The sequence below is a fragment of the Helianthus annuus genome, chromosome 8 (assembly GCF_002127325.2).
Source record: "Helianthus annuus cultivar XRQ/B chromosome 8, HanXRQr2.0-SUNRISE, whole genome shotgun sequence".
NCBI classification, from domain to species: Eukaryota; Viridiplantae; Streptophyta; class Magnoliopsida; order Asterales; family Asteraceae; genus Helianthus; species Helianthus annuus.
Genome location: NC_035440.2, coordinates 100,566,062 through 100,592,837, shown reverse-complemented (window position 1 = coordinate 100,592,837; position 26,776 = coordinate 100,566,062). Strand labels below are relative to the sequence as shown.

The 26,776-nt window shown below is 35.0% G+C and overlaps 1 protein-coding gene across 1 annotated transcript; it reads left to right on the top strand.

Annotated features, from left to right (window-relative positions):
- The first annotated feature begins 20,663 nt into the window (after positions 1–20,663).
- LOC110871388 lies at positions 20,664–21,347 on the top strand. Its single transcript, XM_022120176.2, has 2 exons — positions 20,664–20,729; positions 20,843–21,347. Exons 1-2 carry the CDS (start codon positions 20,685–20,687, stop codon positions 21,227–21,229), a joined length of 432 nt encoding a protein of 143 aa, XP_021975868.1. The 5' UTR covers positions 20,664–20,684; the 3' UTR covers positions 21,230–21,347.
- Positions 21,348–26,776: the final 5,429 nt, after the last annotated feature.

Below are 26,776 nucleotides of genomic sequence, written 5' to 3'. Positions count from 1 at the left end.
AAACAAGCACAATTATGAGAGCCCCCGATCCTAACAATTGGTATCAGTGCTCGGACAGTCAAATTCGATCTAACAACCAATCTGACATAACAGTTCAGCTCAAAATTCATTGATACTAAGGTTGATTGTATTTAGTTGAAAACAGAGTAACGAGAAATCATGTTCAAAGTGATTATCCAGATACTATGTAAATCAACCAAGATGTCATAAGACACACAAACTTCACATAAAACACCTATAGTGCTCAGATCTGAAAATATGTCTGATAACTATGGTATTTACAAAATTGATTTCAAGTGTTGAAATGAAGTTTGTGTTGTTTCTATCATGTTTGATACTAAAGTATGAACCTCCTGTCAACAAAAACCTAGTTTCATAAAAACAATAGTGTTTTTGTTAACATAAAAGGAGGGAAATTAAAACTTTAGTTATTACATCTTATGTGTAGAAAAACAGGTTGAGAATCTTGTTAAAAAGGATCATATCAACTCTGTTAAGAACACATTGAGAAAATCAGATGAAAAACAGATTAAATCATACGTGATGTGAGACTTGACATAAGCTTATGCAAAAATGTCCAAGTCTCTCCAAACATTGCTGTAAAATGATTCTGGTCTGGGTATCTCCTCAATAAAACCTCCCAGTAAGTATTTTTGTACTTATGAATCAGAAGGGTAAAAAGGGAAGAAGAAAATTAACAAAACTCAAAAGTGTGCTTATCTCAAAACTTTTGAAGTCAAAAGAAAGGAGTATAAATATAAAACACTTAAGAGTACAAAGTTGGGTAAACAATGGTCATCAAGCAACTGTGTGCATTCATTAATTCAGGAAAGTTCAGGTAACAGTAGTATCTCCAGTGATTGAACTTAAAAGAGGACTTTGCAATCAATTGATAAGAAAATGATCCAAACAGTGGTCATAGAAACTTGAGAATGATGTGATTATGAGCTTATTTGGAAACGTTACTAGATCCTTTTGATGATGTTTTCAAAATAACCTTTAATTATTTTTCTTAAAAAGGTGTTTTTCTCAAATAAAACCGGATATATTATTCATTTTTTTAATATATTTTGTACTTTTACCCTTTTTTAATAGTAAAAGTCTCTTTCGCCGGTTAGGATGTAATTTCCTTATTTTTGTGTGAAGTTACTATCCTTAAAAATGACCAAAAGAAAATGGTACATGTGTCAAGGTCATATCAAACTCAAGTTTGTTTTATCACAGATCAAAAATTGATTGCTAACAGATTTTAAACTACTGAGATACTCATGTTCCAATTCAGATAATTAGACACAAAATGAGTAGCCTTAGTAAAAAGATTTTCATCATCTAGGATATTAAATCACTGTCATGAATTTATAAAAGCTTCAAAACTTATAATAAAAATGTGGTAAAACCTCGAACAAAAATTCCTGGAAAAACTGCTGACAAATTAAACTTGATAATTTGCATCTAAAATGTAATTTGTTAAATATAGCATTTCTGCAGATGTATATTAACAGATGTTGGACATGATATTGTGTTTACACAAGACAAAATCAATTCCCACATCTGAACAAGCAGATGCTCAAAATTTTATTTGTCAAAAGTTCAAACACTGTTGCACTAACAGTTGTTGACTTAATGGTCATTCAAATCCTTACGTTTTCTTTACCCTAAACTACTGACTGTGCTCAAACATATACTTTCTAAAGTCTGTCCACTGCTGAAAGTCAGCCCCTGCTCTCTCATATTCTTGATAAGCATTGTTGTTCAAAATCAGTGTTCTATTCACTGATAGTAGAAATCACCCACTGTTTCATTTGTTACTGTTGTAACTACTGATGGTTGATCCATCAGTGGCTCTCAAAACAACTGTCCTCTATTATTTAATCTTTCATCAGGGGTTGGCACGTGTTCAGTTTTTGGCCATCAGATCGTTGTAACCGCTGCCACATCAGCATTCACTTTTTCCCTAAATAAAACCCTGATCAAAACCCAAACAGGGGCTCACACTGTCGAACTGAATTCCAAAATTCTCTTCTCAAAGCAGTTTCCCACTCTTCTTCACAAAAACATTCTTTGATCTTCTTCATCAAAATGACGAAATCAAAATCATCTTCCAAAGACGCCACTCAAATGGCCGCTGAACCCATTGAGATCCCATACAAATCCTCTCACAATTATCCGGGTTTACTTACAAAACCCACTACCAATCATACCTTCGATTCCATCATCGACACCCTATCTGCATCAAAGTACAAAACTTTGCTTACAGCAGATGCTCCAATTTACCAACAAACCCAGAGAGAGTTCTGGAAAAATGCTACCCTTGAAAAACAAGGAGACATTGTCACAGCCATCAACTCCTCGATACATGGTAAAGCGATTCAAATTTCTACACAATCCATTTCAGAAGTCTTTAAACTCGATGATCAGAAAGGTAAAACTTCTTTCTCTAAAACCGAGTTGAAAAATGATTTCTTGAATAGGGGGTATGCAGAACAACCAAAAAGAGATACCTTACAAAAAGGTTATTTCCCTTCTGCACCTAGGTTTTTATTTCACACTCTTTTGATGTGTGTTTCTAATAAAACAACTACTTTTAACGAAATACCATCAAAGATCCAATGCCTGTGATATGCTATTTTAAATAATGAAAATTTAAATTATTCCCAGGAGATCTTTGATGATTTGGTAAAAAATGTTGATAGCAAAGCATTTCTGCTTTTTCCAAGGTTTCTAAGCTACTATTTTGAACAAAAATTTGGAAAAGAAAATGAAAATTTGCTCAAACAAGGTGTTTATTTTAAAATAAATGGTTTAACACCTGAAACATTCTCTAGAATGTTGGCACCTTCAAAACAAAAGCAGAGGTGCCTGAGCAGAATTTAGCAGATAACACTGCTCCTCAGGTATCGGCTGCTGAGCCCACTGCTCCAGGTGATCATAGCAGCACAACCACTGCTTTGAAACCCACACCTGCCATTACCAAAAAGACCAAAAAGAAAACATCCAGAAAGCCCACCAAACCCAAAACAAAGGCACCTCTGGAAGATGAGATCCCAGAGCCACTGCCTGTGACAACACAAATGTCACCTATTACCACTGCTGCTACTTCCTCACAACAGATGGAAGAAAGATATCCACCACTGCCTCAAATTCCTCCTGCATCCTCACAAAAGGATCAGGTTGTAAACACAGGGACCCCACAATATGAAGCTCTGGATTCAATTGGATCCATCTTCCTCAGTCCTAATCCCAAGGACATGTATCTTTCAACACCCTTATCTTCACCCCTCACATTATCACAATCCATAACACCTTTGTTGCATGCAGTTGATATAGCTCAGACACAAATCAGTTCCTCTCAATCACCTATCACTGAGAGTATACTCCCACAAGTGACCGGGTCTGATATCTATACCTCTGCTATCCCAGCAACAATTAAGGAGGGTACATTGCAGGGATTACAAGTAATTCCTGACAGTAGTTCAAGTGGAGCAGCCACTACAAATGTTGAACCCACTAGTTTACATTTGGACAGTGGTTACATTCATAAGACTCCCTTGAAGGCAATTTCTTCAATAGCACCTCTGAGAACTACCAGTGGGTTTGTTATGCCCACTGGTACCTTCAAAAGGCTATCAAGTGCTGAAGAAAGAAGACCCCAGTACCAAGAACAAGGGGCATCAATGAATGACTTTTGGGATTCATTTCCTAAGTCACACATTGGTACAACCACTGCTGGTGGGGAATCAGATGATCCCATTAACTTGGGTGATGATTCAAAATATCAGGAATTAACGGGCAGAGTTGAAAATCTTGAAACTTCAGTTGCTGAAATAAAGGATATGGTGCAACAGCTGTTAAAAGCTCAAAAAGCACAATCCACTGTTGTTCCAGCTCAAGCACCTGCACAACCTGCACCTGCTGCAAATGAGCTATGGAATGTATTTCAACCCCTGCTTGAAAAACAAAAACAAATGGCTGATCAGCAGCATGCAATACATGTACAAATGCTGACAAACATGGTGGAGTCAAGGTTTAAAGATACTCAATCAGATATCAAAGATATCAAGGCTCACATACATAATACCACTGGAAAAGTTCCTCCCACTGTTCTCTTCATGAATAATCCCTTTCCAGATAATGCCAAAAAGGGGGAGAAAATCAAGTGGAAGAAGAAGGGAATTGAAGATGGTATTTACATTGAACCTGAAAAAGATAGCCAGACTAAAGCTGCTGTATCAACACACACCACCACAACCACTGCCCTACCACCATCATCATCTATGATCACATCACCACCACCAAAACCAAACTCTCCGCCAAAAACAACATATCCATCATCTCCTCCTGCCAAAAAGCAGAAGACAACAGATGTTACAACATCTGTTGTAATGACAACAGTGGTTGAAACACCAGTTGTTTCAACAACTATTAGTCAGACACTTTCCACCACTCAAACCACTACCATCTCAACACCTGCTTAAAAGCAGAAGACACCTACTGACACATTAGTAGTTGTAATGACAACAGAGGTTGAAACACTAGTTGTTCCAACAGCTGTTAGTCAACCATCCACCACTGCTCTCAATATTTCTACATCACAACCAAAATCCTCTTCTCCAAAAAGGCTTTACACCAGAAAAAGAAAAGCTACTCAGGAAAATGAGGACAAATATGATCCTATTGCTGCAAAATATCCACTGGAACTGGAAGCTGTAAAAAATGAGATGAAACAATTCTACACCGTGGATGATCCTTCAACAAGAAGATTTCCTTCTCTCATAGGCTTCATAGTCCCAGAAAATATGGATGAATATCTCAAGCTCAAAGCAAGGCAGGCTAAGATAAGAGCCAAAATTGAATGTGAAGGTCAAAGTGACGAAGCCATTTCTGAAAAATTGGAATTCTTGCTCACTAAAGTCAAGCAGATGGAAGATTATGCACAAGATCTGAGCAAAGAAAAAGTAGATCTACGAAAAGAAATGAGAAAAGAATATCTTGCATACATCATGAAAGAAAAATTCTATCCAGCTGAAGAAAAACAATTTGAAGAATGGCCAATAGTTGCTTTAAAGCATGAGGCAAACAGAATTGAAAGGATAAAAAAATGATCCAAGAAAGAAGAAGACAGCTCCAAACTGGAACAAATACAAAAAGCTCATTGCTGACCTTATATCTGAATACAAAAGAAAGAAGAAGGAGCTGGTGGATGCTAAGGTGGATACTGCTGAAGCCATAGCAAAATGGACAAAGCAGTATACCGATGAGGCTTATGAAAGGCTTAAGAAAAGGAGGATAACAGTTTCAGACACTCCAATGAAGCCTGACTATAAAAAGCCAGAACAGCAGATTAGTGCTCTTAAACTACTGATCACATCAGCAGATAGCCCTATCCTTGTGATAAACGAAGAAAAAGGAAAACTGCTGACTGTTGCAGAAGAAAAGGAAAAGGAAGCTGAATACTTTGAAGAAGCCATCAAGAAAATGGCTTTAGATAAAGACAGATCAGGAAAACTTCAAGACCTTGCCAAAAAGGTTTTAAACAAACCATCATCACCAAATACTTCAGCAGACTTGACAGCCATTGAGCTTGAACAAAGAAAAAGGCAAGAGCTGATTGAACAAGAAGCTGCAGAAGACATAGCTGCAGCAAATGAACTCATACAAAAGGCCTTCAATCAAACGTCAGCTGAAAACTCAGAAGTAGCAAAAGGTCAGAGTATTGATCATACTGAAAACTCTAAACTATCAAAAGCTCAGAGTGCTGATCATGTTGAAAACTCTGAACCAGCAAATATACTGAGTTCTGATCAACAACCTCTCACAAGGCCAATATCTCCAAACTCATCTGTAAATAAATCTCTCCCAAGAAACCCATTGGATTCAAAAGTACTAAAGTGGATCTCTGATCAAAAGACCCATGTATTGACCCTGGTAAAATCCAATGGTGAAGTGAAGTACATATCAAGGAAAGAAGCACTAGGCCTTGGTGTTGAAGATCTACAGGATCTCCTTGAACTTACACTGTGCAGGGATGAGGATGACTCAAGTTCCAAGGACTTTGAAGTGGAATTTAAAAGATAAGTTAGGGAACTTCTGATGAGAAATAAAAATCCAGAATAATGAAGGGTTTTGGCATTATCTGTTCCAGGGGGAGATTGTTGGGATTGAACCCTACCAGAGGAACAGATAATGAAAGCTAAAACCGGATCACTACAGTGGATTAGTCATAAGCAGCTGTTTACATTAAGCTTTCCCCTTGACAGTGACTCCAACATCTGATATGCTCCAAGTACTGCCCTTATCAACAACTGCTGATCTTGTAAACTACTGTTAAGCCAAAGCACTGATGAACTTTAAAGGCTGAAGTCAATCTACTGATGGATTCCAAGCACTGCTGAAGAATTAAAGCACTGCCCATTCAAGGTCTGATCACCCTTTGAAGAAAGCACTGATGCTCAAACAATAGTGGTTAACTACATCAGTGGAATGAAGAATCAGTGTTTATACACCAGTGATTAGAATGTAATCAGTGTCTGTATGGTCAGTACTTATAGAACAGTAGATAGAGTTTGTTAGTTTGTTAGATGTCGCTTTCATGGTGGCGTCAGCTGAGATGCCTCAGTCGTTTGGTTTGCCTATAAATGTAACAGTACCCTGTACTGTTACATTTGATTGACTGAGTGAGTTCTTCTCCTCATGTCTAATCCTTTCATCTTGTGCAATCAACCATGGAGTATCAGGCTGAGGGGGAGTTTAGTTTTGTAAGCATGCTTTGTAATCTTTTGCCTTGATTTGTAATCTTTCGACTAATGCAAATCATGTGTTTATCAAAACTATTTTCTTCCTTGATTGTGTTTACAATGTTTGTTGTTCATTTCCGCTGCACTTAAACTCTGTTCAATTCGATTGATTTGTTCAAATCATACAAACAAGCACAATTATGAGAGCCTCCGATCCTAACATGTAGTGTCAAATTTCTCTTTATCAGATCTGACATTTGATAACTCAGATCTGTTGATTTGTTTGAAAACTTGGTTCATAGCAATCTGGAATCTGCCGAATCAGTATTCCGGAGTTCTTTCTAAGAGTTGACCTGAACGGTTATGAACTCTTGTCTGTACTATGGAGTCATTTCCTTCTGGATGACTGTTGCTGTTTTCTTTAATTCCCAAAATTTCGTTGATCTGAACATCTAGGGTTGTAAAACTCTCGAATTCAGATCAAGGACTTGATGAGTGGAATGATGAATTTTCTGCCATGTGAGAACCGAGAATGACAGGAAACAAATCAAAACTAGAAAAAAACAGATGAAACAGAGAGATCGGTGGGCGCCAATGAAGAAACACTAGATAAATGACCGGAATCCAATTTATCAAGGGGGTTAGGTTCTGCATAAAAGGGTGGTTCTCTCTCGTTTGATTCGAAGGGATAGATCTTCTTCTCCGGTGAACACTACAAAACAGAACACCGTTAGCCTCATCAAGGGGAGAAGGGGGGTTCTCTCCTTGACCCGACTCCGGCGTGAGAATAAGTATGTGTTTATGAAGAAGAAGAAGTATTGACGAAGTGAGTGTAACTTGAGATTCATACCTGAATTATTCTTATATTTATAGCCGGGAGTTTGGGTGGGAAAACTCGTTGCTGAAATATTAACGGAAGATGCTAACCCTGTAAGCGGTTTATTTTCTTTCCGTTAATTCTTTTGATCGGGTTGTGGCAGCACACAGATCGTGATCTTGATCAAAGGCTGGGGAATTGCCACGTGGAAAGTGGGCAAGTGGAGGTTTCTCTCCAATTCCATGCCATCATCGTGATTTCAGGATGGCCTGGGGTGATGACACGTGTCCCAGATGGTTATAACCGTCTGGTGGTGCATGATTGAGTCTTCTAGAAGATTATTGCCATAATCCAGTGTGACTCCTTACTATGTGGTATCAGTTTAGTAAATAATATCCAAGTCTGGGTATTATTTAAGCGGAAGTATTTGCTGAGATTTTTATCCCTTTGCTATAGAGAAGTGGCGCGGGGATTTATGCATTCTCCTTTTAGCGCGCATGTATTGTCTGTTGCCTTTCTTCTAGACTCTTTGTGGGGCTAGTGCGCAGTCGCGCAAGGCCTAAAGAGGGTTAAAAGACGAGGTAGTGGTATGGTCCTAAGTGCTTGATATGAGGTTTTTAGGACGTTACCCCTTCAGTTATGTATTAATGACTTTAATAACTAGTTTCTTATCTTGAAGGTGAAACTTTCTTATCATTTGTCCGTGGTGTCTTGGCGTTATTTTACTGTCTATATAAAATAAAAGATTTACCCCATTCATATCTCCACGGTCTATATGGAGATATGTTAGCTACATGGTCGGGGGTTAAGGGAATGGTTTGGTAAGCGTCTTGCCTTGTTCAGTGTATAGATCCAATATGTCACCGCTATTGGCCTTATCCGCACCCTGTGTCCCACGTTAAACCCTAGCCACACATTTTTTATCATCATCTAACGGCTGGGGTTTGTCCAGGTTAATAGCGGCGACACAAAGTATCAATAGCGGCGACAGGTTGTCGCCCCTATTGGTCCGCCGAATAAACAACCAAAACAGCCCATTTCTTCCCTCCTTCCACTTTCCCCAAAACCTTTCATTTCTCCTCTCACAGGTTCTTCTCCAAATTGGCATAATCTCTTCATTTTTACCAATTTCTATTTCAAATCGGTTAGTATTGTTAGTTTTATGTTGAATTTCTTGTTTATTTTGTTATATATGTTGTTAATTTCTTGATTCTTGGGGTATGTTTATGTGTATGCTAGAGAATTTCTCCACCGGCACCACCTCGTCTCCACGGCCACCACCTCATCTCCTCCGTCACCACCTCTTCTCCTCCTTCAAAATAAGGTTGGTGTATGTTTATTTTAGCTTTTAAATTTGTTTTCAGTGGTGGTGAATCTGAACCCAATTTTGCATTTTGTTGGTTACATCCGTTTGTTATACATGGGGATTCTATTGAATATATTTTTGTTGTATGATGTGTGTGAAATGCAACATATAAATTACATCAAATGAGGCATAAAACTAACCCTTTTTAAGTACTAATGTTGGAAAAAGTGTGTTTTTGTCTTCCTTTTGTATTTTCAGGGATAAATGAGCTTAAATAAACAAAAGAAGTAAAAATGCAGCCAAATCTAACAATAATACATGAAAAGGGATAAACGTGGCATGCCCGACCCCTTGTCAGCATATTCCCAAGCAAAAACAAGAGAACAGAAGGCTGAACACGCCCCGTGCTCATTGAACACGGGGGCGTGCCCAAGTGTCTGCAGAAAAGACAGTGGTAGAAGCTTCTATTTCCCAACACGGGAGCGTGCCCACCGGACACGGGGCCGTGGTCAACGCTAAGATTCGCAGAATCCAAGCAAATCTTGATAGTACGGATACGCTTCTACACACGGGGCCGTGCCCAGCAGACACGGGGGCGTGGTCAACTAATGCAGACAAACTACATTTAATGAAGAAAGAGAAGATGGATGGACACGGGGCCGTGCCCAATGGACACGGGGTCATGTTCGGGCTTCTATGCAGGCTATAAATAGAGGTGCTTGGTTCATTTCAAATGAATCCCTTGGCAAACCACCTCTCTCACACTTCACCCACCCACCACCACCATCACAACCCACATCCACCACCATCATCCATCATCCATCATAGAGTGTGTGTAGTAGTCTCAGGATCCAAGATTGATAGTAAGAGTTCTTGACAATCAAAGGCCATGTTTGCCTAAGTCTCTTACATCACTTGGTGAAGACAAGCATTTAGTGTAATACTTTTTATTTTTAATCTTCTCACACTTTTTATTTGGTTATGTATTAATGACTTTAATAACTAGTTTCTTATGTTGAAGGTGAAACTTCCTTATCATTTGTCCGTGGTGTCTTGGCGTTATTTTACTGTATATATAAAATAAAAGATTTACACCATTCATATCTCCATGGTCTATATGGAGATATGTTGACTACCTGGTCGGGGGTTAAGGGAATGGTTTGGTATGCGTCTTGCCTTGTTCAGTGTATAGATCCTGCAAGGACCTGGGTCAAGCTTAGTAGGACCTCCTTCAATACCCACTGGTATTGGATGGCGGGAGTTCGAATTTCTTGATACCCTCATATGTAAACTACTATTAAAACATTAACCCGGCTACTTAGGATTGTATCCCTGCTTACTCAAACTACTTAGCCGAGGGTAACGTCACCTTCAAAAGAGGGGCCTACCACATTACGCATTAATAACTTAATTAATTATCTTTCAATAATCCAACCCTTTAGGATTGTATCCTTGCTGACTCAAACTACTGGGTTGAGGGTAACGTCACCTTCAAAAGAGGGGCCTACTACTATAACTAAAATAATCTCTTAAAAAGTGGAAAAGTGCGGAAATAATCAAAGGTTACACTAAAGGCGAGTCGGATCCAAGTGATTCATCTTGTCTATCTCTTTTTATTTTTAATTTTTATTTTCAGCATTTTTAGTTTTTATTTCCATGTTTAAACCTTTTTCTAAAATTTTGATTTGATTAGACGTTGAGGATAAACCGGTACTAAAAGATCTTGTGTCCTTGGACGACCTCGGTATCTTACCAACGCTATACTACGCTCACGATGGGTGCACTTGCCCATATGTGTGTTTAGTGTTAGCAAAATATCGTGTTTTATAAATTTAAAACTTGACTAAAGTGTAAAAAGGGATAAAAATATACATAAAAATCTATCACACTACACACTCATCATTGTACCTTGAAAAGAGAACAATGTAATTGAAGGCTGAGTTTTATCATATATAGAAAGCCCATAAAATTCTGTTAAAGAACACAAATATTCAAGTATACCTTCTTTATAGGCAGGAAGTAGATGCCTTCAAACAAGAGATAAGAAAAAATTCTAAGGTCTGTCTCTATTTTGAAGTTATGTTTCTCCGGATCCAATTTGTTTTTGCCGACTTTTTTCTTTGTTTTTCTAATTGGGAATTGAAGTTCACAGGATATGTCAAATGTAGTTTCTTCTGATTATCTCCATTTGAAAATGAAGATCACATGATATTAAAATGTAGTTTTCTTTTATTTATAATTCATTAGTTTATCGCATTCGATTTATCATGAACATATTGTTATAATTATTTCCTACTATACAAGGTTCAAATCACGGGTTTATATACATTTTTAACCCATTTTTGCTTATATGCTTATTTTAACCCGTTAAGGGTATTTAAGCATTTTTTTAAAGCATTTCTAACATCATATCTCCACATTATTTATCAAATGGTCTTCCACCACAACTATTATTGTGGTGGATTTAATATGGTATTCTATTTGTTCCGAGTTTTATCCCTCGGATTATCATTTTACGGCAAAGACTCATTTAGAGTCATTTGACCCAAAGGTTCATACCTTTCGCTTTTCATACTTATTCTAAGTATTTCCTTGATCATAAAACTTATTTTCAAACAACCTTTAAGGGCCGTTTGCTCGATTTAGCTTACAAGGGCGTTTTGGTGAATTTTAGTACTTCTTTTACGACAAAAGACTTTTAATAACTTGTTTGACCAAAAATCCGACCTTTTAACTATAATCTTGTTTAGAAACCATTATGTTTCTAAAAACACCATGATTATAATTTAAATTATTGGGTTTACCTATTAAGGTAACCCAATGTCCATTTTTGACTTCATTTAACTCTCATTGAACTTTAAGTCCTAAATGAGTAGTTAACCTGTTACGCATACCTGGCCCGGATCAATATATTGACCTGTTTTAATACCTTGATTTAATAACCGCTAAGTAATAGCGATGCAAATATCCATTCGATATTTACTCCTGAAATCATATAACTCGACAATAATCATTAGTCGATATTGTCAAAAGGTGATATCTTCACTTTTTGACCCGTTTGGTCTAAGTGACCTGTTACCTTTGCGAGATGATATTTATTACCATCTCATCTGCATGACTGGCTCAGGTTTACACCGTACGGTCATTTTGACTTATAAACTATTTCTTAACGCTTTTGACCCATTATGGCTTACGCCATAAAGTGTCTTTTCAAAACTAACGGTTAATGTCAATACGTGACTAAATTACCGTTTTTCCCTTATTATTCATTTTGGCTTACCATATAAGGTAACCATTAAAAGTTCATTTTCTATTCGTCATATTTTGACCGAATAATCAATTTACTCCTTTTTAACCATCGTTATGGTTTCTTATCATTTTCGTTTATCTTGTTCCGTACGACTACACGTCGGAACATCACTTTTCAAATGTTTAATTGTCTTTCTCATAATCAATACGATAAAGGAATATTTTTAAATTTAAGAGGAGTATAAGCTTTACTTACCTTGCATCATGATTATGCTTTTCATTCATTCCTGATTCGTTTGACCCGCTTCCTTCCCAAGCTGTCACCTAGCTTGTCCCCAAGCTGTCACCTAGCTTGTCAAGCGTCAAACTATTATTGTAATTTGTAAGATGGTTAGATTAGTCATAAATTCATTTATGACTATTCCATCCTACGATTTTTTATGTCGAAATTATCATTCGATCATATCAAAGGTCAGTTTGACTTTTTAAAGTCAACTGCCTATTAACTTAATAAATTACATGATGTAGTTCAACTACTTGTTTAATTACTTGGTTTATTATCTGGTAAGCATCATTCTCATGCTACCTTTTTAACCACTTTATTAACCAAGTTCATGTAATCGAATTTCATCGAATTTACACCTCATACGTCATTGTATGCTAATTTCTTATTATTATACAAGGATTTGGAATTGTTTTATCTATATAAAACAATTCCTTGCATCATATACATATAGAATTCACCTAAACATTAAGTTTTGCCAAATTCCTTAATCATTCATAACACATGTTGAATCTCAACATCATTTCACTATTATGTATGATGATTCTAAGATAATTATATCATCAATTTCATCATATGATTAAAACCCACTTATCCTATTGTGGTAAATCATCTAAACATTCAATTCATAGCATCATATGTATAATTTTCACTTAGGGTTTTGTTCCTAAGCAATTATACATCATAATTCGGCCATAGCTTCAATAATTCATTCATAATTCGCGATTATGATGTTTATTCAAATTTCACAACTTCACAAATCATCAAAATTTTACATACCTTATGATCCCCTAGCTTGGGTGATCATTAATTCACGTTCGATTGTGAATTTGAGCTTCGTTTAAGCCTTCAATTTGATCATTCTAGTTGAATTAGGGTTTTGGCTCCTGGGGAGCTTCCTGGGTTCGAACAGAACACACCCAGAACACACACTATGTGTGTTTTATTTTGTTTATTCCATTTTATATTACAACTTTCAAGTTATCCGTATTTGCCCCCTCTTATTTGGTTAGTTATTAAGTAGGCCACAACCTACTTATTTCTAACAATATTCCCACTTACTAACTAGGTTAAACATTCCTAGTTAACTTAGTGGGTTCGGGGAATTTATTACTCAGTTTATTTTAAGTCCCGTTAACTCGGGTCTTTTATAAACTTTATTTCCTCAAAAGCTTTCATTCAACTTTTATTTAATATTAGGTTTATTAATTTAAAATCCTAATATTCGTCGGGTTAATTTTACCACTAACGGTACTTTACCCGTCTTTTAGTATTAATGTGGTTTGATTACCAAACCCGTTTTCGGGGTGTTACAAGTTGACACTCAAACCCTCAACCTTCAAATACTCCACCTTCAAACACTCAACATATAGAAGTCTACTGTCCTCAACAGCCTATTTATTTAACTATGGAAGAGTTGGACTCTGTGTATGATTATACCTTTAACTTACGATTTTTCACTAAACCAATTCAGATCTTCACCTCATCATCTATTTTCTATTGTTTAATCAACATCTAATTTATTTCTTTTATAATAAATTATTTTTAATATTTAGTTTATAATTAAATTATATTAAAGATTAATAATAAACAAATTATAAAAATATATTGAATAAAATAAATTATAAATTAGATAATAGAAAATAAAATTTAAATAATTAAAACAATATAATTTTACAATGGCTACTTTTTCAACAGCTAGTTTTTCCAGTGGCTATAAATTCAATTCGTCTTTCCACCCACATTTACACTTCATAATTCACATTTCACGCCAAAAGCCATATTAATTTAGAGATGTGTGTGACGGTTATTCAAGTCTGATCAATCCTGCATGACCTTCAAACCTTCAATGACCATCCGTCTATGCTCAAACCCTCCACCTTTAAATTTTCGACGATCATCCCGTCAACGTTCAAACCCTCAACCTTCAAATACTCCACCTTCAAACCCTCCACATATATAAGTGTATCGTCCTCAGCAACCTTCTTATTTAACTGTGGAAGGGTTGAATTAGGTGTATGATTATACCGTTAACTTATGATTTTTCACTAAACCAATTCAGATCTTCACCTCATCATCTATTTTCTTTTATCTAATCTACATCTAATTTATTTCTTTTATAATAAACTATTTTTAATATTTAGTTTATAATTAAACAATATTATATAAATTTATATAAATTTTGATAATAAACAAAAATAAAAATATATCGATTAAAATAAATTATACATTAGATAATAAATAACATAAAATTTAGATAATAAAAACAATATAATTTTACAACGACTACTTTTCAGCAGCTAACTTTTCTGATGGCTATAAATTCAATTCGTCTTTCCACCTACATTTGCACTTCATAATTCACATATCACACTAAAAGCCATATTAATTTAGAGATATGGGTGGTTGTTATCTAAGTCTGATCGTTCCTGCAGGACCTTCAAACCTTCGCTGATCATCATGTCTACACTCCAAACCCTCCATTTTCAAATCTTCGATGATCATCCCGTCGACGCTCAAACCCTCAACCTTCAAATCCTCCACCTTCAGATCCTCTACATATAGAAGTCTACCATCCTCAGTAGCCTACCAATTTAATTGTGGAAGAGCTGAACAAGGTGTATGATTATACCTTCAGTCAACTACGATTTGGTGGAATAAGAATTGGGGTGGGGCATCATCCTACAGTGGTGAACATTGCTATAGTGACAAACCCCCTTCCGACACAACAAGTCCCAAATGGGACGAAGGGTATTTTTGTCAACAACCTTAGATTACTCCTTCTTACTTTAGGGTGTGTTGAGATTAACGAGACCGGTTGGTGAGCGAGTCAATTGCGTACCTTAGCATGCCCTAGTGAGGTGAGATTGGGAGGTGATCCAAACTAGTAACCGGTGATTTACATGTCCCTTAGGATTTTTCATAGGTGTTAGTGAGACCGGGAAGTGATCTAGCACTCTTTAGAGTTTTCTTGAGTCAGTCGTATTCTTAGGAATCCGATAGCCATTCCTTTATCCAATTCGAGAGTTGTGAGTTGTGGGTAGGATTCTAGACCAAAGTAGTTGGTTTGCATAGTATCTGAGTTTCTCTCTAGTATTCTGAGCTTTCTATTCTGTTTTGTCTTAGTTAATTTATTTGCTTTATTTTTTTGTTCAGTTTGAAAACAATTTTCTCGAAAACCAACTTCTTAGGCTAGGAGTCGATAGAGGTTTAGTACCAAGAGTCGCTAGATCAGTGTCCAAGGTTTGATATTCCGGACTTATTAGCTTAGCTACATTGTGACTAGTGCACTTGCCGTTAGTGTGTGGTTTTTTAGATTTTTCTTTTTTATAACTTGTTTGAATTTAATTAATACACATTTTACACATCAGATGTTAACTAAAAGTTTTTTAGATAACTTCCATTTTTTTACGTTGTATACTTTTGTTTTATAGTTTTAAAAATTTTATTGTTGTTACTTTTACTATAAATGGTTTGAACTTTGAATGTTGCAACTTTGAACCCGCATCCGAACCGAACAGGAACCTTTAAAATACGACCCGGTTTTGGTTCTTATATTTATCATATAACAGTTTCGGTTTGGTTCCGTTTGGTCCGGTTCTGAACTGTTGCACAACCCTCTCTATGACAGGCTTTTGTGGGTTTGCTTGCTTCAATGACGATGAGTCTATTCTCATTCGAGAACTGTTTAGCATGTCGTCATGTTTGTATGATTGTAATGATTTTGTTCAATGCTTTATTTTATGATGCTGGTGAGCACGAACATGGTTAGATACCAGATTTTTAGGATTCTTTATGTTTTTGGTCTTCGAAGATTATTGACAAGCTTTGACATCCTTCTCCTTTATGTTTGTTAGACTTCCTTGCTTTGATGACAATGAGAATACTCCCATCCAAGGACCGATTTTCATGCGTTCATGTTTGATCTTTTGTAATGGTTTTGTTTGATTTTTTTTCTTCTGATTTTGTTGGTCATGTGATGGTTTTGTGGACTGGATGTTTGATTTTCTATTATGGTTGATGGGATTTGGTATTCGTAGCTTGGTAAGTGTGATTTCGGGTCTCTATGAAGATGGTTATGGCTTCATCCGAGAGACCCACATACTTGATGTATATTAGCACACACACATCATTCGGTTTGCCCAGTGCATGCCTATAATTGTGATGGCGTTTTGTCATGAGGCGTGGAAACCTTTGTTGCAGCCATGGCAAAAATTCTGAGTTGTTAGCTTTAACCTGTTATTGGGGTTTGCTTTGTGAATAAGGCGATGATTTACATGTTAATTATTTTGAGCCTATGGTTTACTCTTATAAACCACAATATACTGTGTGTTGTTGATTTTGTGAGTTTGGTAATTTTTCTTAAGGCGTGGCAACGTTTGTTGCATCCATGACATAATTATGAGTTGCTACCTTTGAAATGCTTTTGGGTTTTGCTTTGTAAATGAGGCTGCGATTTACATGGTAATTATTAAGAGCCTAGCTTTACTCTTATAAACCAGAATATATCGCGTGTTGTTAATTTTGTCAATTTGTGATGCTTAAGGTTGTTGTATTGTATGTTTAGTTTTTTTTTATGTATGGTTGTGTTATTTTATTGGGCATAATTTGCTTTTAAACTCATTGAGGTTTAGGATATATTGTGTGATGTTGATTTTGTCAATTTGTGATGCTTAAGCTTGTTGTATTGTATGTTGTTTAGTTTTTTTATGCATGGTTGTGTTATATTGTTGGACAGAATTTGCTTTTAAACTCATTGGGGAAGTGAATATGATACATTCTGTTAACGAGAAAAAGAGTTTATATGATTACGTGTGCAGAGATACTGCAAAATCTACCATCTTAAAGCCACACGGAAATCAAAGTTCGAAATTTGGGGCTCAAAACAACTCTAATGGCTTTTTCTATAGGTGCCTGTAAGTCAGCCTAACCACCTCACGTGGGTATGCAACATGTGAACCCGCGGACCAATATGTGTTTGCCCAACTCTTCTCAATATTAAGAGGTTGGAAAACATTAAAGAGCTAAAGTTGATCCACAAAGGGCTATCTATCCTCAATGTAAAAAAGGCCGAAATTGATAAAAAAAAATAGGGCTAAATAATATAATTATCGTTTTGTTGTACGTATGTTTGGTTTTAACTTATAAAACGTGGACAGTTATATGTTGTTGATTTGTAAGTTCTATGTGCATTGGGGTATTGTACATGATGGTGTTTGGTACTTTTGTATTTAATGGTGTTGCGCTTTGTTATTATTTTGTTGTACACTAGGTTAGTAACCCGTGTATTACACGGGTTGATCTATAAAAATGATAAAATTCATAAAATTGTAACGTAAATGTTTAATACTCAGTATTATTTTATTTTATTTTTAATTATGTGGCAAGGATCATAAAATAAAAATGTAGTAGAAATAGAAGAGTGGGTTACAAGTTTGGAAAACAAGTAATAAAACCTAATGATGATACCAATAACTAATACAATTCGAAACCATTCGTATCAATAATAAATATAAATTAATAATTACCAAAAGTCATACCAATAACCAATAACAAACACAAATTGAAAATTACCAAAAGCTTTGAGTTGTAAATTAGAAACTTAAAACTGGTCAAAGAAACGAATCACCATCCATTTGCAAATCAACCTTAAGTTAAAGTTCACCTTTGCAAATCAACCTTAAGTTAAAGTTCACCTTATTTCTTATATTCATAATATCATGCCAAGCAGCATGGCACCAATTTTGGATTGTCACAAGAAGACTTGCACCTAATGCAAGTCTTACTTCACTCGTAATGAATGGACATTGGTACACACATCACTACCACGAGATACGTAATCACTACCATACCTATAAATTTTAACAATTGTTCCCTGTAATATATAGTACAAGTCACTAACACGACTTTGATTATAACCTATAATACAAACATAGTAAATAATATACGGGTAAGCAACATAAACTTGAATTACAAACTGACGAATTCATGTCACCTTTGGTAATCGTCCAGCTCCATGAGAAAAATCAAGCTTTAACAAACCAGTGATTAAATTATGCGTTTTCTTATATTCTATATCTTGGGCACCAACTCGAATTTCTCTCGAAATCACGCAGATCCAGAATTGAAATTATATCATATTTGTAATCAAAGTAACACATCAATCATTTACACACCACATGCTAAAAAATCACATACAAAATCTATACGACATGAACAAAAACTATCACAAAACTGTTAATCTGTATCTATAAAAGTGGTAATGTTATTCAATCAACTGAATTTGTTCAGTTTATGCAGTTTATACTTATGTTGAAACTTCATAGATAAGAATAATAAGGGGATAACCATAAGGGATTTAATTTAACTTAAAAGTACCGTCAATTGTTGGGTCGTATAACATGATTCTTACCTGAAGTTTTGAGCCGATAATCTTAATTGGGCACGACAGTAGGTAGTTGATAGTTAAAATATTGTATCCATCACTTATATAACTCCATTAGGCGAGATTGAAATAAGAGATAAATTAAATTTGAATTTGAAATCTGAACTACGTGACTAACCAGAAATGCCTCCTAATCGGGATGAATGAGTTGTTTTGCGAATGGGATTTGATATGCAATTGAGAAAAAATGGAAAGGAACGCCATATTAGGAAGAGAATATAACTATACGAGCTATATGCGGGGTTCTTTTTGATACTTAGGTTTCCGATTGGGTATGTAAGTTACAACATAAAAATTTGAAAGATATTTTATGTTTATAAAATGATTGCTGTTACAACTTTTTAGTGTGTTGTATATTAAAAAAACAACAATTGAAAGTTAGTTATAAAGAACTATATTTATATGATATTGTTTTTTTATATTATTATATAACTGTTTGTATTATAATAATGCGACAAAAGATCAAATACAAAGTCCCGTATCATACAAAACGTACGAATAGGGTGAAAGGTAAAAAACACGGTGGTATTTTCATACTTATTTACTTGTAGAATAATTATCAAAATTACCCTACAAATGATCTTGTAGGGTGATTATGATCTTGTAGGGTAATTTTGTAAAATGTTCTTGTAGGGTATTTTTGATCTGGTAGAGTAATTTTGTAGAGTATCATAATTAATCTACAGATGATTTTGTATGGTAATTTTGATCTTGTAAGATAATTTTGATCTTGTAGGGTAATTTTGCAGAGTATCATAATTACTCTACAAGTGTATCAAAATTACTCTGCAAGTTTCAAAATTACCCTACAAGATCAAAATTACACTACTGGATCATTTGTAGAGTAATTTTGTTAATTACCCTACGAGCAAATAATTACAAAAATGCCACCGCATTTTTTTGCTTTTTCATGCCTTTCGTACGTTTTGTACGATAAGGCTATTTGTACATGAAATTAACTCATAATAATGCAACTACAAAATTTGTAATTAGTTAACGTTTTTTGATTTAGTTATTCTTCTTACCACACAAATCACTAATCATTGAACACCCCGTTTCTTCAAAATTAACGTCTTAAACGTAAATCAATATAAAATATCTAATATAGTGCATCATATATTGCAGAACAACGATAATAATTAGTTTTGTTATATAATTAGGTAGTTATATTTATTTTTTTATATAAAATCAGTATAAGATAAGATATCTAATATGCAGCATATATTTCGGAACAACCATATTAGTTAGTTGCTTATATAATTAGTTAGTTATATTAACTTTTAACATAAAATCGTAAATTGTAAAAAAACATTCCTTCCAAAACTTTGGATTGTCAAGGGTGCCACATGGCAACCCAAGTTCTTTATTTATTAGATAGGATAGATTGGTTGGGTACATGACATACGCAAGTTAATTGCGCCACTTTCTTTGTGTCGATCACCAGATTTTTGGTTATTACTATTGTTTGTATATTTTGTATTTAACTTAGCTTCAGTGGTGGACCCAGAAGGGTGCGAATGAAGGGTTCAACCAAACTTTCAAAGAGTGCAGTCGGAATTTTTGCCTATAAATTACAAAAAAAAAAAATAAAAAAAAAAATAAAGGGGGCGCCCGCCCACCGAAGGCATGCCTTAAAGTCATAAAAATAGATTGTTAATCTTATCTCAACACATTAATTATAAAACCAAATCAATAAATGAAAATATACTACAACTAATATACAATTTGTTATTACCATAACATGAACCGTGAATAGGCCCACATGCATTTACTATTCAAACGAATTTACTCTATAAATACCCCCAATCAGTTACAAACTAATCACATCAAAGCCTTCAATAAAAAGAGACATGAGACCGGCCTTGGTTTATTCGTTGGTTTTCTCACTTCTTTTGGTAAGAGCTCATTTTTAAGCTAGTGTTTTGAGTTTATATGTGTGTTGTATACTTGTATTTAAAATTCTTCAACTAACCTAGTTTTTTTATATATATTTATTTTCTATGATTAGATTGCAAGTTTATATGACGCAAGAATACACCGAAAAGACTTTTGGAAAAGCTTAAGGAAAGATGAACCCAAGCCAAAGACAATTCAAGAAGCTCCAAGTCACGATTCATTTGGATCAAACAAAATAGAGAATACCAAAGATCAATTCGCAAGAGACTTTGATAGACAGCCTAATCTCAAGATGTTCACAAAAGACTTTAATCCAAAGAAAGATCAATTCGCGAGAGACTTTGATAGGCAACCCAATCTGAAGATGTTCACAAAAGACTTTAATCCAAAGAAAGATCAATTCGCGAGAGACTTTGATAGGCAACCCAATCTGAAGATGTTCACAACAGACTTTAATCCAAACCCGAAACATGAGGCACCTCCTCTTATAAAAAACTAGTTTTCTTTTAGCATCATCTACAAAAATATATTTAATAAATGCAAAATAAAGTTTGTGTTATGATTTCATGTGGATTAAACTGTTAACCATCAAATTTGTTGGTTGGGGCATTTAAGTATTTGACTAGCAAATTTCACCTCTATTAATTTGCAATTTTGTTAATCCTCACAGGTTGATTTTTTTCTTTTCATTGGTTATCACTCTAGCACACCTCCTCTCTTGTCTAAATATAGAATTATACTAGTAAATGTAACCGCATGTCACGGCGAGAATTCGGTCGATGTCGATTCTAAAAAAGATAAAATCAAAATTAGTCAAATTTACTGGTCGGATAGAAAAAAAGAAAAAGTAAAAAGAAAAATTTAATATTTTTAAAATGGGAAAGTCGGATAAAAAAAAAAAGTCTAAAAAGAAAATCAAAGTGGTCAAAGTTGGTAGAAAAAATAGTTATTTAAATAGAATGATGATTTAAGTAAAGTTATTACATTATTACATTTCTATACAATATGATATTCAATATAATACAATGTAACGTAACGTGATGCTAATGTGATACTAAGTGAAGTGAAATAATACGATGTAATGTTGCACACATAATATAACATAACCTAACATAATATTCTATATAGTATAAGTTTCTAAATGCTGGTAGCATATACAACTTTTTGGTATATTTTTGCTAAAACTACACATTACACCTAGAATTCTAGCAGTTATATTCAGTGGCGTACCCATAGAATATTATTATAAGGGGCGGAAATTTATAAAAGTTGTTTGACTGTTGCTATGAAATATTTTTTCGGTCCTATTCGGGTCAGGTCATATATAAAAAGATAATCATATAAATTTTTATACAAACAACAAAAGTACGTCAAACATTATTACAAATGCATAGGAAAAATTGAGAATATAATATAACTAAAATTGGTCTCTACACATTTCATTTTTTAAAATCTAGCCATTACACCTAGCGAGACATTTTAAGCAAGTCCTTTTTCAATTTAACAAATATAACGATCGCTTAAATTCTTATCACCAATCCGTTCACGCTACAAGTAAATAAAATAAAGTAGAACAAACAAAGTATTATGATAAAAATAAATAAGTAAATAATGACTAAAATAAAAATCATGTTGTGACGAACTAGAAAAACTAAAAGATCCTAATATAGTATTAACCGAGTAATTATTAGTTATTTTATGAAGAAAAAGAAAACACTAAAAAAAGCAATCTTGTAACACCTTTAATTTTTCTCGAGCCCTTTTATTATTATTAATTAATGTTAACGAGCTCATCCCTACCCTGAAATTAAAAAAGTAAAAAATTAAAAGTTGAAGAAAATCAACAAAAAAAAGTTATATGATACCGTTGTTCGTACGGTAACCGTGATCAGGGATGAGCAAATGGTATCGGGTAGCAGCACTGAATTTCCCGAACCAAAAGATTTCCAATATCAATTCGGCCCAAACTTTTGGCGTTTTCTGTATTAGTGCCAGTTTTTACTTTCATGTACCTATAACGAACAGGACCGTACCGGTATTTTCGATACAGTACTGGTTCGATACCGATTGACACAAAGCTTATCCCAACCCCTGATATTAAAAAAAGGATTAAAGTTAAAAAGTAAAGAAAATAACTATTATTATAATATTAAAATAATAAAAGTATTAAAAAAACTTGTTGGTGCACTACATCTATTGACTTCGTCTTAGATCGAGTCTTAGTCTTAGATTGTTAGATCAGGGCATGTTATTAGAGAAAACAGGAGATTGTATAAGTGTTAGCAATAGGTTTCGCTTATAATGACATAGGTAGAAGGTTTCGCTTATGTGTCACAATATAGTTCCGCTTGTATGTCACTTTGGAGGTTTCGCTTATTCGGTCTTGACCTTTGAAACGAAACTCAAACCCTGTATAAGGGTGTCATTCAAGCGAAACAAAGTGAACAGTCTAGTAATTCGTACCGAAGTGCTGCCGGATCGAGATTTGATTGTAAACTGTCAGAAATCAATATAGGTGTTTAAAGTGATTTGCTAGCCGTTTCTACGTTAATTACTTGTTTTCCGCACCTGTAATTGACGAAAACTCCTCTGAACGACTCGTTCGGGTCAAGACACGATCCTACAAGTGGTATCAGAGCTTCAGGAGGAGGAGTTCTGCAGAAAATAGCTGGAATTCATGAAGTTTTCTTACTTCTACACCTTCTTTCTTAAGTTCAGAAACTTTCAACGGTCAAAATTGGCTTAAAGTTTCAAGGATTGTGCGTTACAGTATATAGACAAACCCTGGAAAGTTTGTGTTAAAATTCGTATTAAAAATGGGTCAAATGAACTTCCGTGTTGGTTCCGCTTATATGGACACTTCATAGTTCCGCTTGAAAGAACGTGGTAGATTCGCTTATTGTTACATCAGTTCAGGAGGTTCCGCTTCAAATTTTGGAGGTTCCGCTTCAAAGCTCAGAGGTTTCGCTTCGAAAGTCCAAATAGTTTCGCTTCAGTGAACATTTCAGTAGTTTCGCTTATTCGAACGAAGGAGTTCCGCTTTTGTGATCATTTTGTGGTTCCGCTTATTTGGACCAAATAGTTTCGCTTATACGTACTTAGTTGGTCCGCTTGGTTGAACATTAAGTAGGTTTCGCTTGGCTGAACATTAAGTAGGTTCCGCTTGTTTGTGCTTATTGTTTTCGCTTTTAAGGCTGTTGTGAAAATTGTTAAAAATTGAAAATGGACGAGGAATTTTTCAACGCATTCGCTACTCCGGTTACACCGATCACTTTTGCACAAAATACAATGCTCGAGAATGAAACGGGTACAATGCAAAAACCACCCAAACTCATGAACATAGAAGAATTTAAAGGTTGGGAAGGTCGTTTTGAGAATTGGGTACAAGCTCATTACCTAGATGCTTGGGAATGTGTCGAGACAAAATATGTTCGACCAATGAATGATGATGAAGAGCCTGTTCCGATAAAAGATCTAAGTGCTGATGCTAGAAAGAAGTACAAAGATGAGAAAATGATGCTGAGTCTTTTTCAACAAGCAGTGAAAGAGGATATTATGGTGCTTTTGCAACACAATGGAACTTCATATTCGATTTGGAAAGCTTTAAGGTCAAAGTTTCGTGGTAGTGAAGAAATGGTCAAAAGCAAGAAATCGCTTCTAAAGAAAGAGTTTGACCTGTTTCGCGGGTTAAAGAATGAAAGTACAAGAGAGATTATCGAAAGATACTGCAATTTGCTTGCTAACATGAAGAGATTGAGTATTGAGAAAAACAATGAAGAGTTGATCGAAAAACTTGCTGATGCTTTGCCATATGAAACTTGGGGTACATATCTTATGATGTTAAGAAACAAGAAAGGTTTTAGCAATTTGACACTCAGCAAGTTCATTGAAAAGATCGAAGCTCAAGAAATGGAACAACGAAAAGTTATTCGAATGAAAGATTTTGATGGTGAACAGGATATCGGATTATACTATAAAGCAGGGGTGAATGAGAAATCATCAAATCTATCTCCGAAAGTTGAAACTGCTTACAGTGTCAAAAATTCATCTGAAAGTTCATCTAAAGGATCGAGCAGCAAAACAAGTTTTACATCATTTACATCTTTTGATCCAAACATTTCAGCAACGAAAAATGGGAAGAAACTTCAATGCAATATTGTATTAAATCTTGAAAATGATCAAGATTATTCTGAGGAAGTTGCTAAAAACCAAATGTCTTTATTAGGAATGGTTTTGGAATCTTACAGTTGTTTTGTTGCAGGTCGTATTGGGAATCCAATGCTAACAAAGGAAGACTACGACCAAATAGATGCTGAAGAGATGGAGCTGATGGACATAAAGTGGTGTTTGGCTAGCGTGTTACGGAGAGCTGAGAAATTCAAGCAGATCACGGGGAGAGATGATCTTCGTGAGGCTAATGTTTCTACTTTAGGTTTCGACAAATCTAAAGTCACTTGTTTTCGGTGCAGGGAAAAAGGACACTTCAAGAGGGAATGCACTAATCGCCAAGCAAGTGGAGCTCAGAATCCTTTCAACAACAATAATGATTAGTATCGAAAAGCCATCTACCATCAAGTTGCTCAACAATCATCTCAACAACATCAACAACAAGCACAAACTGCACATGGAAGACCCATAATTGAAGATTCTGAAAAGAGAGCATGTGTGGTTAATCAAGATCAAAAGAAGTCATTCAACTGGGATAAATATATTCCAGATAATGGAAAAGCTTGTTTAATTGATCAAGAAGATGAAAAGCTACCAGAGGGTTTTAGTTGGGAAAATTTTACTTGGGATGATTATATTCCTGATCAAACTAGAGCTTACACTGCTTTCTTGGCAAAAGTTGAAGATGATAGTGATGATGATACTGAGTATTGGGCAAAAAAATTCAAAGCTGATATGAAGTTGATGGCAGATAGTGACAGTGAGGATGAGAAGGCAAAGAAGAAGAAGAAAAAGGTAAAAACACCAGTCAGCAGTGATGATGAAGATTTTTTGGTGGTTAGAAAACAAAAGATGAAAGAGGTTCCGAAATTCAAAATAAATGAAGAAGTCGATGCTAAAAAGATTCCGGTGATGTGTGAAAATTGTAAAATTTCCAAGAAGAAGAACAGTGAGCTGATTAACAATTTAAATCAATTAAAGGAATCTTATGACGTTCTGAATAAATCCATGAATCAGTACAATCAATCAAGTGAAGAACAAGCTACAGCAATGAAGACACTTCAAGGAGCTTTCATGATCAAACAGAAAGTTGTGAATAACTACATTGAGAAGTGTGCTGCTTTGGAACAAAAGCTTGAGTTGCAAAGAATTGAAACTGAAAGAGTTAACCGTTTGTTAAAAAGTTACTCATGTACTTCGTATGTGATTGACAGGATTTATTCGACGGTTGAAAGTATGAAGGCATGGGAAGATTATGAGGTAATTGAAGAGAAGGAAGCTGGAAAAATTGCTGATGAAAAGATTTCTGAAAAGAAGAAGAATGACACGAAGAAAGAGACTGACAAGAAAGATTCTGGTATGAAAATAGGTGTCAGTTATAACAAGTGTCCACCCCCGCTGGAAAATGGATATTTGCCAAGATATCCAAACGATGAAAGAGTCAAAAAGGCAACAAATTTACAGTGGGAGTCAAAGTCGTCAGTAAACTTGCCAGATAGTATTGATGTCGTGTTCATATCGTCTGACACTGATCAACAGTCTCAATTGATGAAGAAAGTCGTGGATCATGTGTTAGAAAACGATGAAATAGAGGAATCAAAGTCGGAGTTCGTGTCAGAGTCAAAGTCTGTGTCAAGCACTCGGTGTCAAACAGAAAAACAAGACAAAATAGTTTATGATAGAAAATTTTTGTTATCAAAATCTAATTTGGATGATGGATTGTTCAAAGTTGCATACACTTTGAATGATTCTGACAAATTATATTCTGATGAGGAATTTCCAATAAGAGGTGTCAAAACTGAATTGATAAACAAGGTTTTCAAACTCACAGAAATTAATATTTCTGAAATAAAAGATTTATGTCTTAATGAAAAACCTA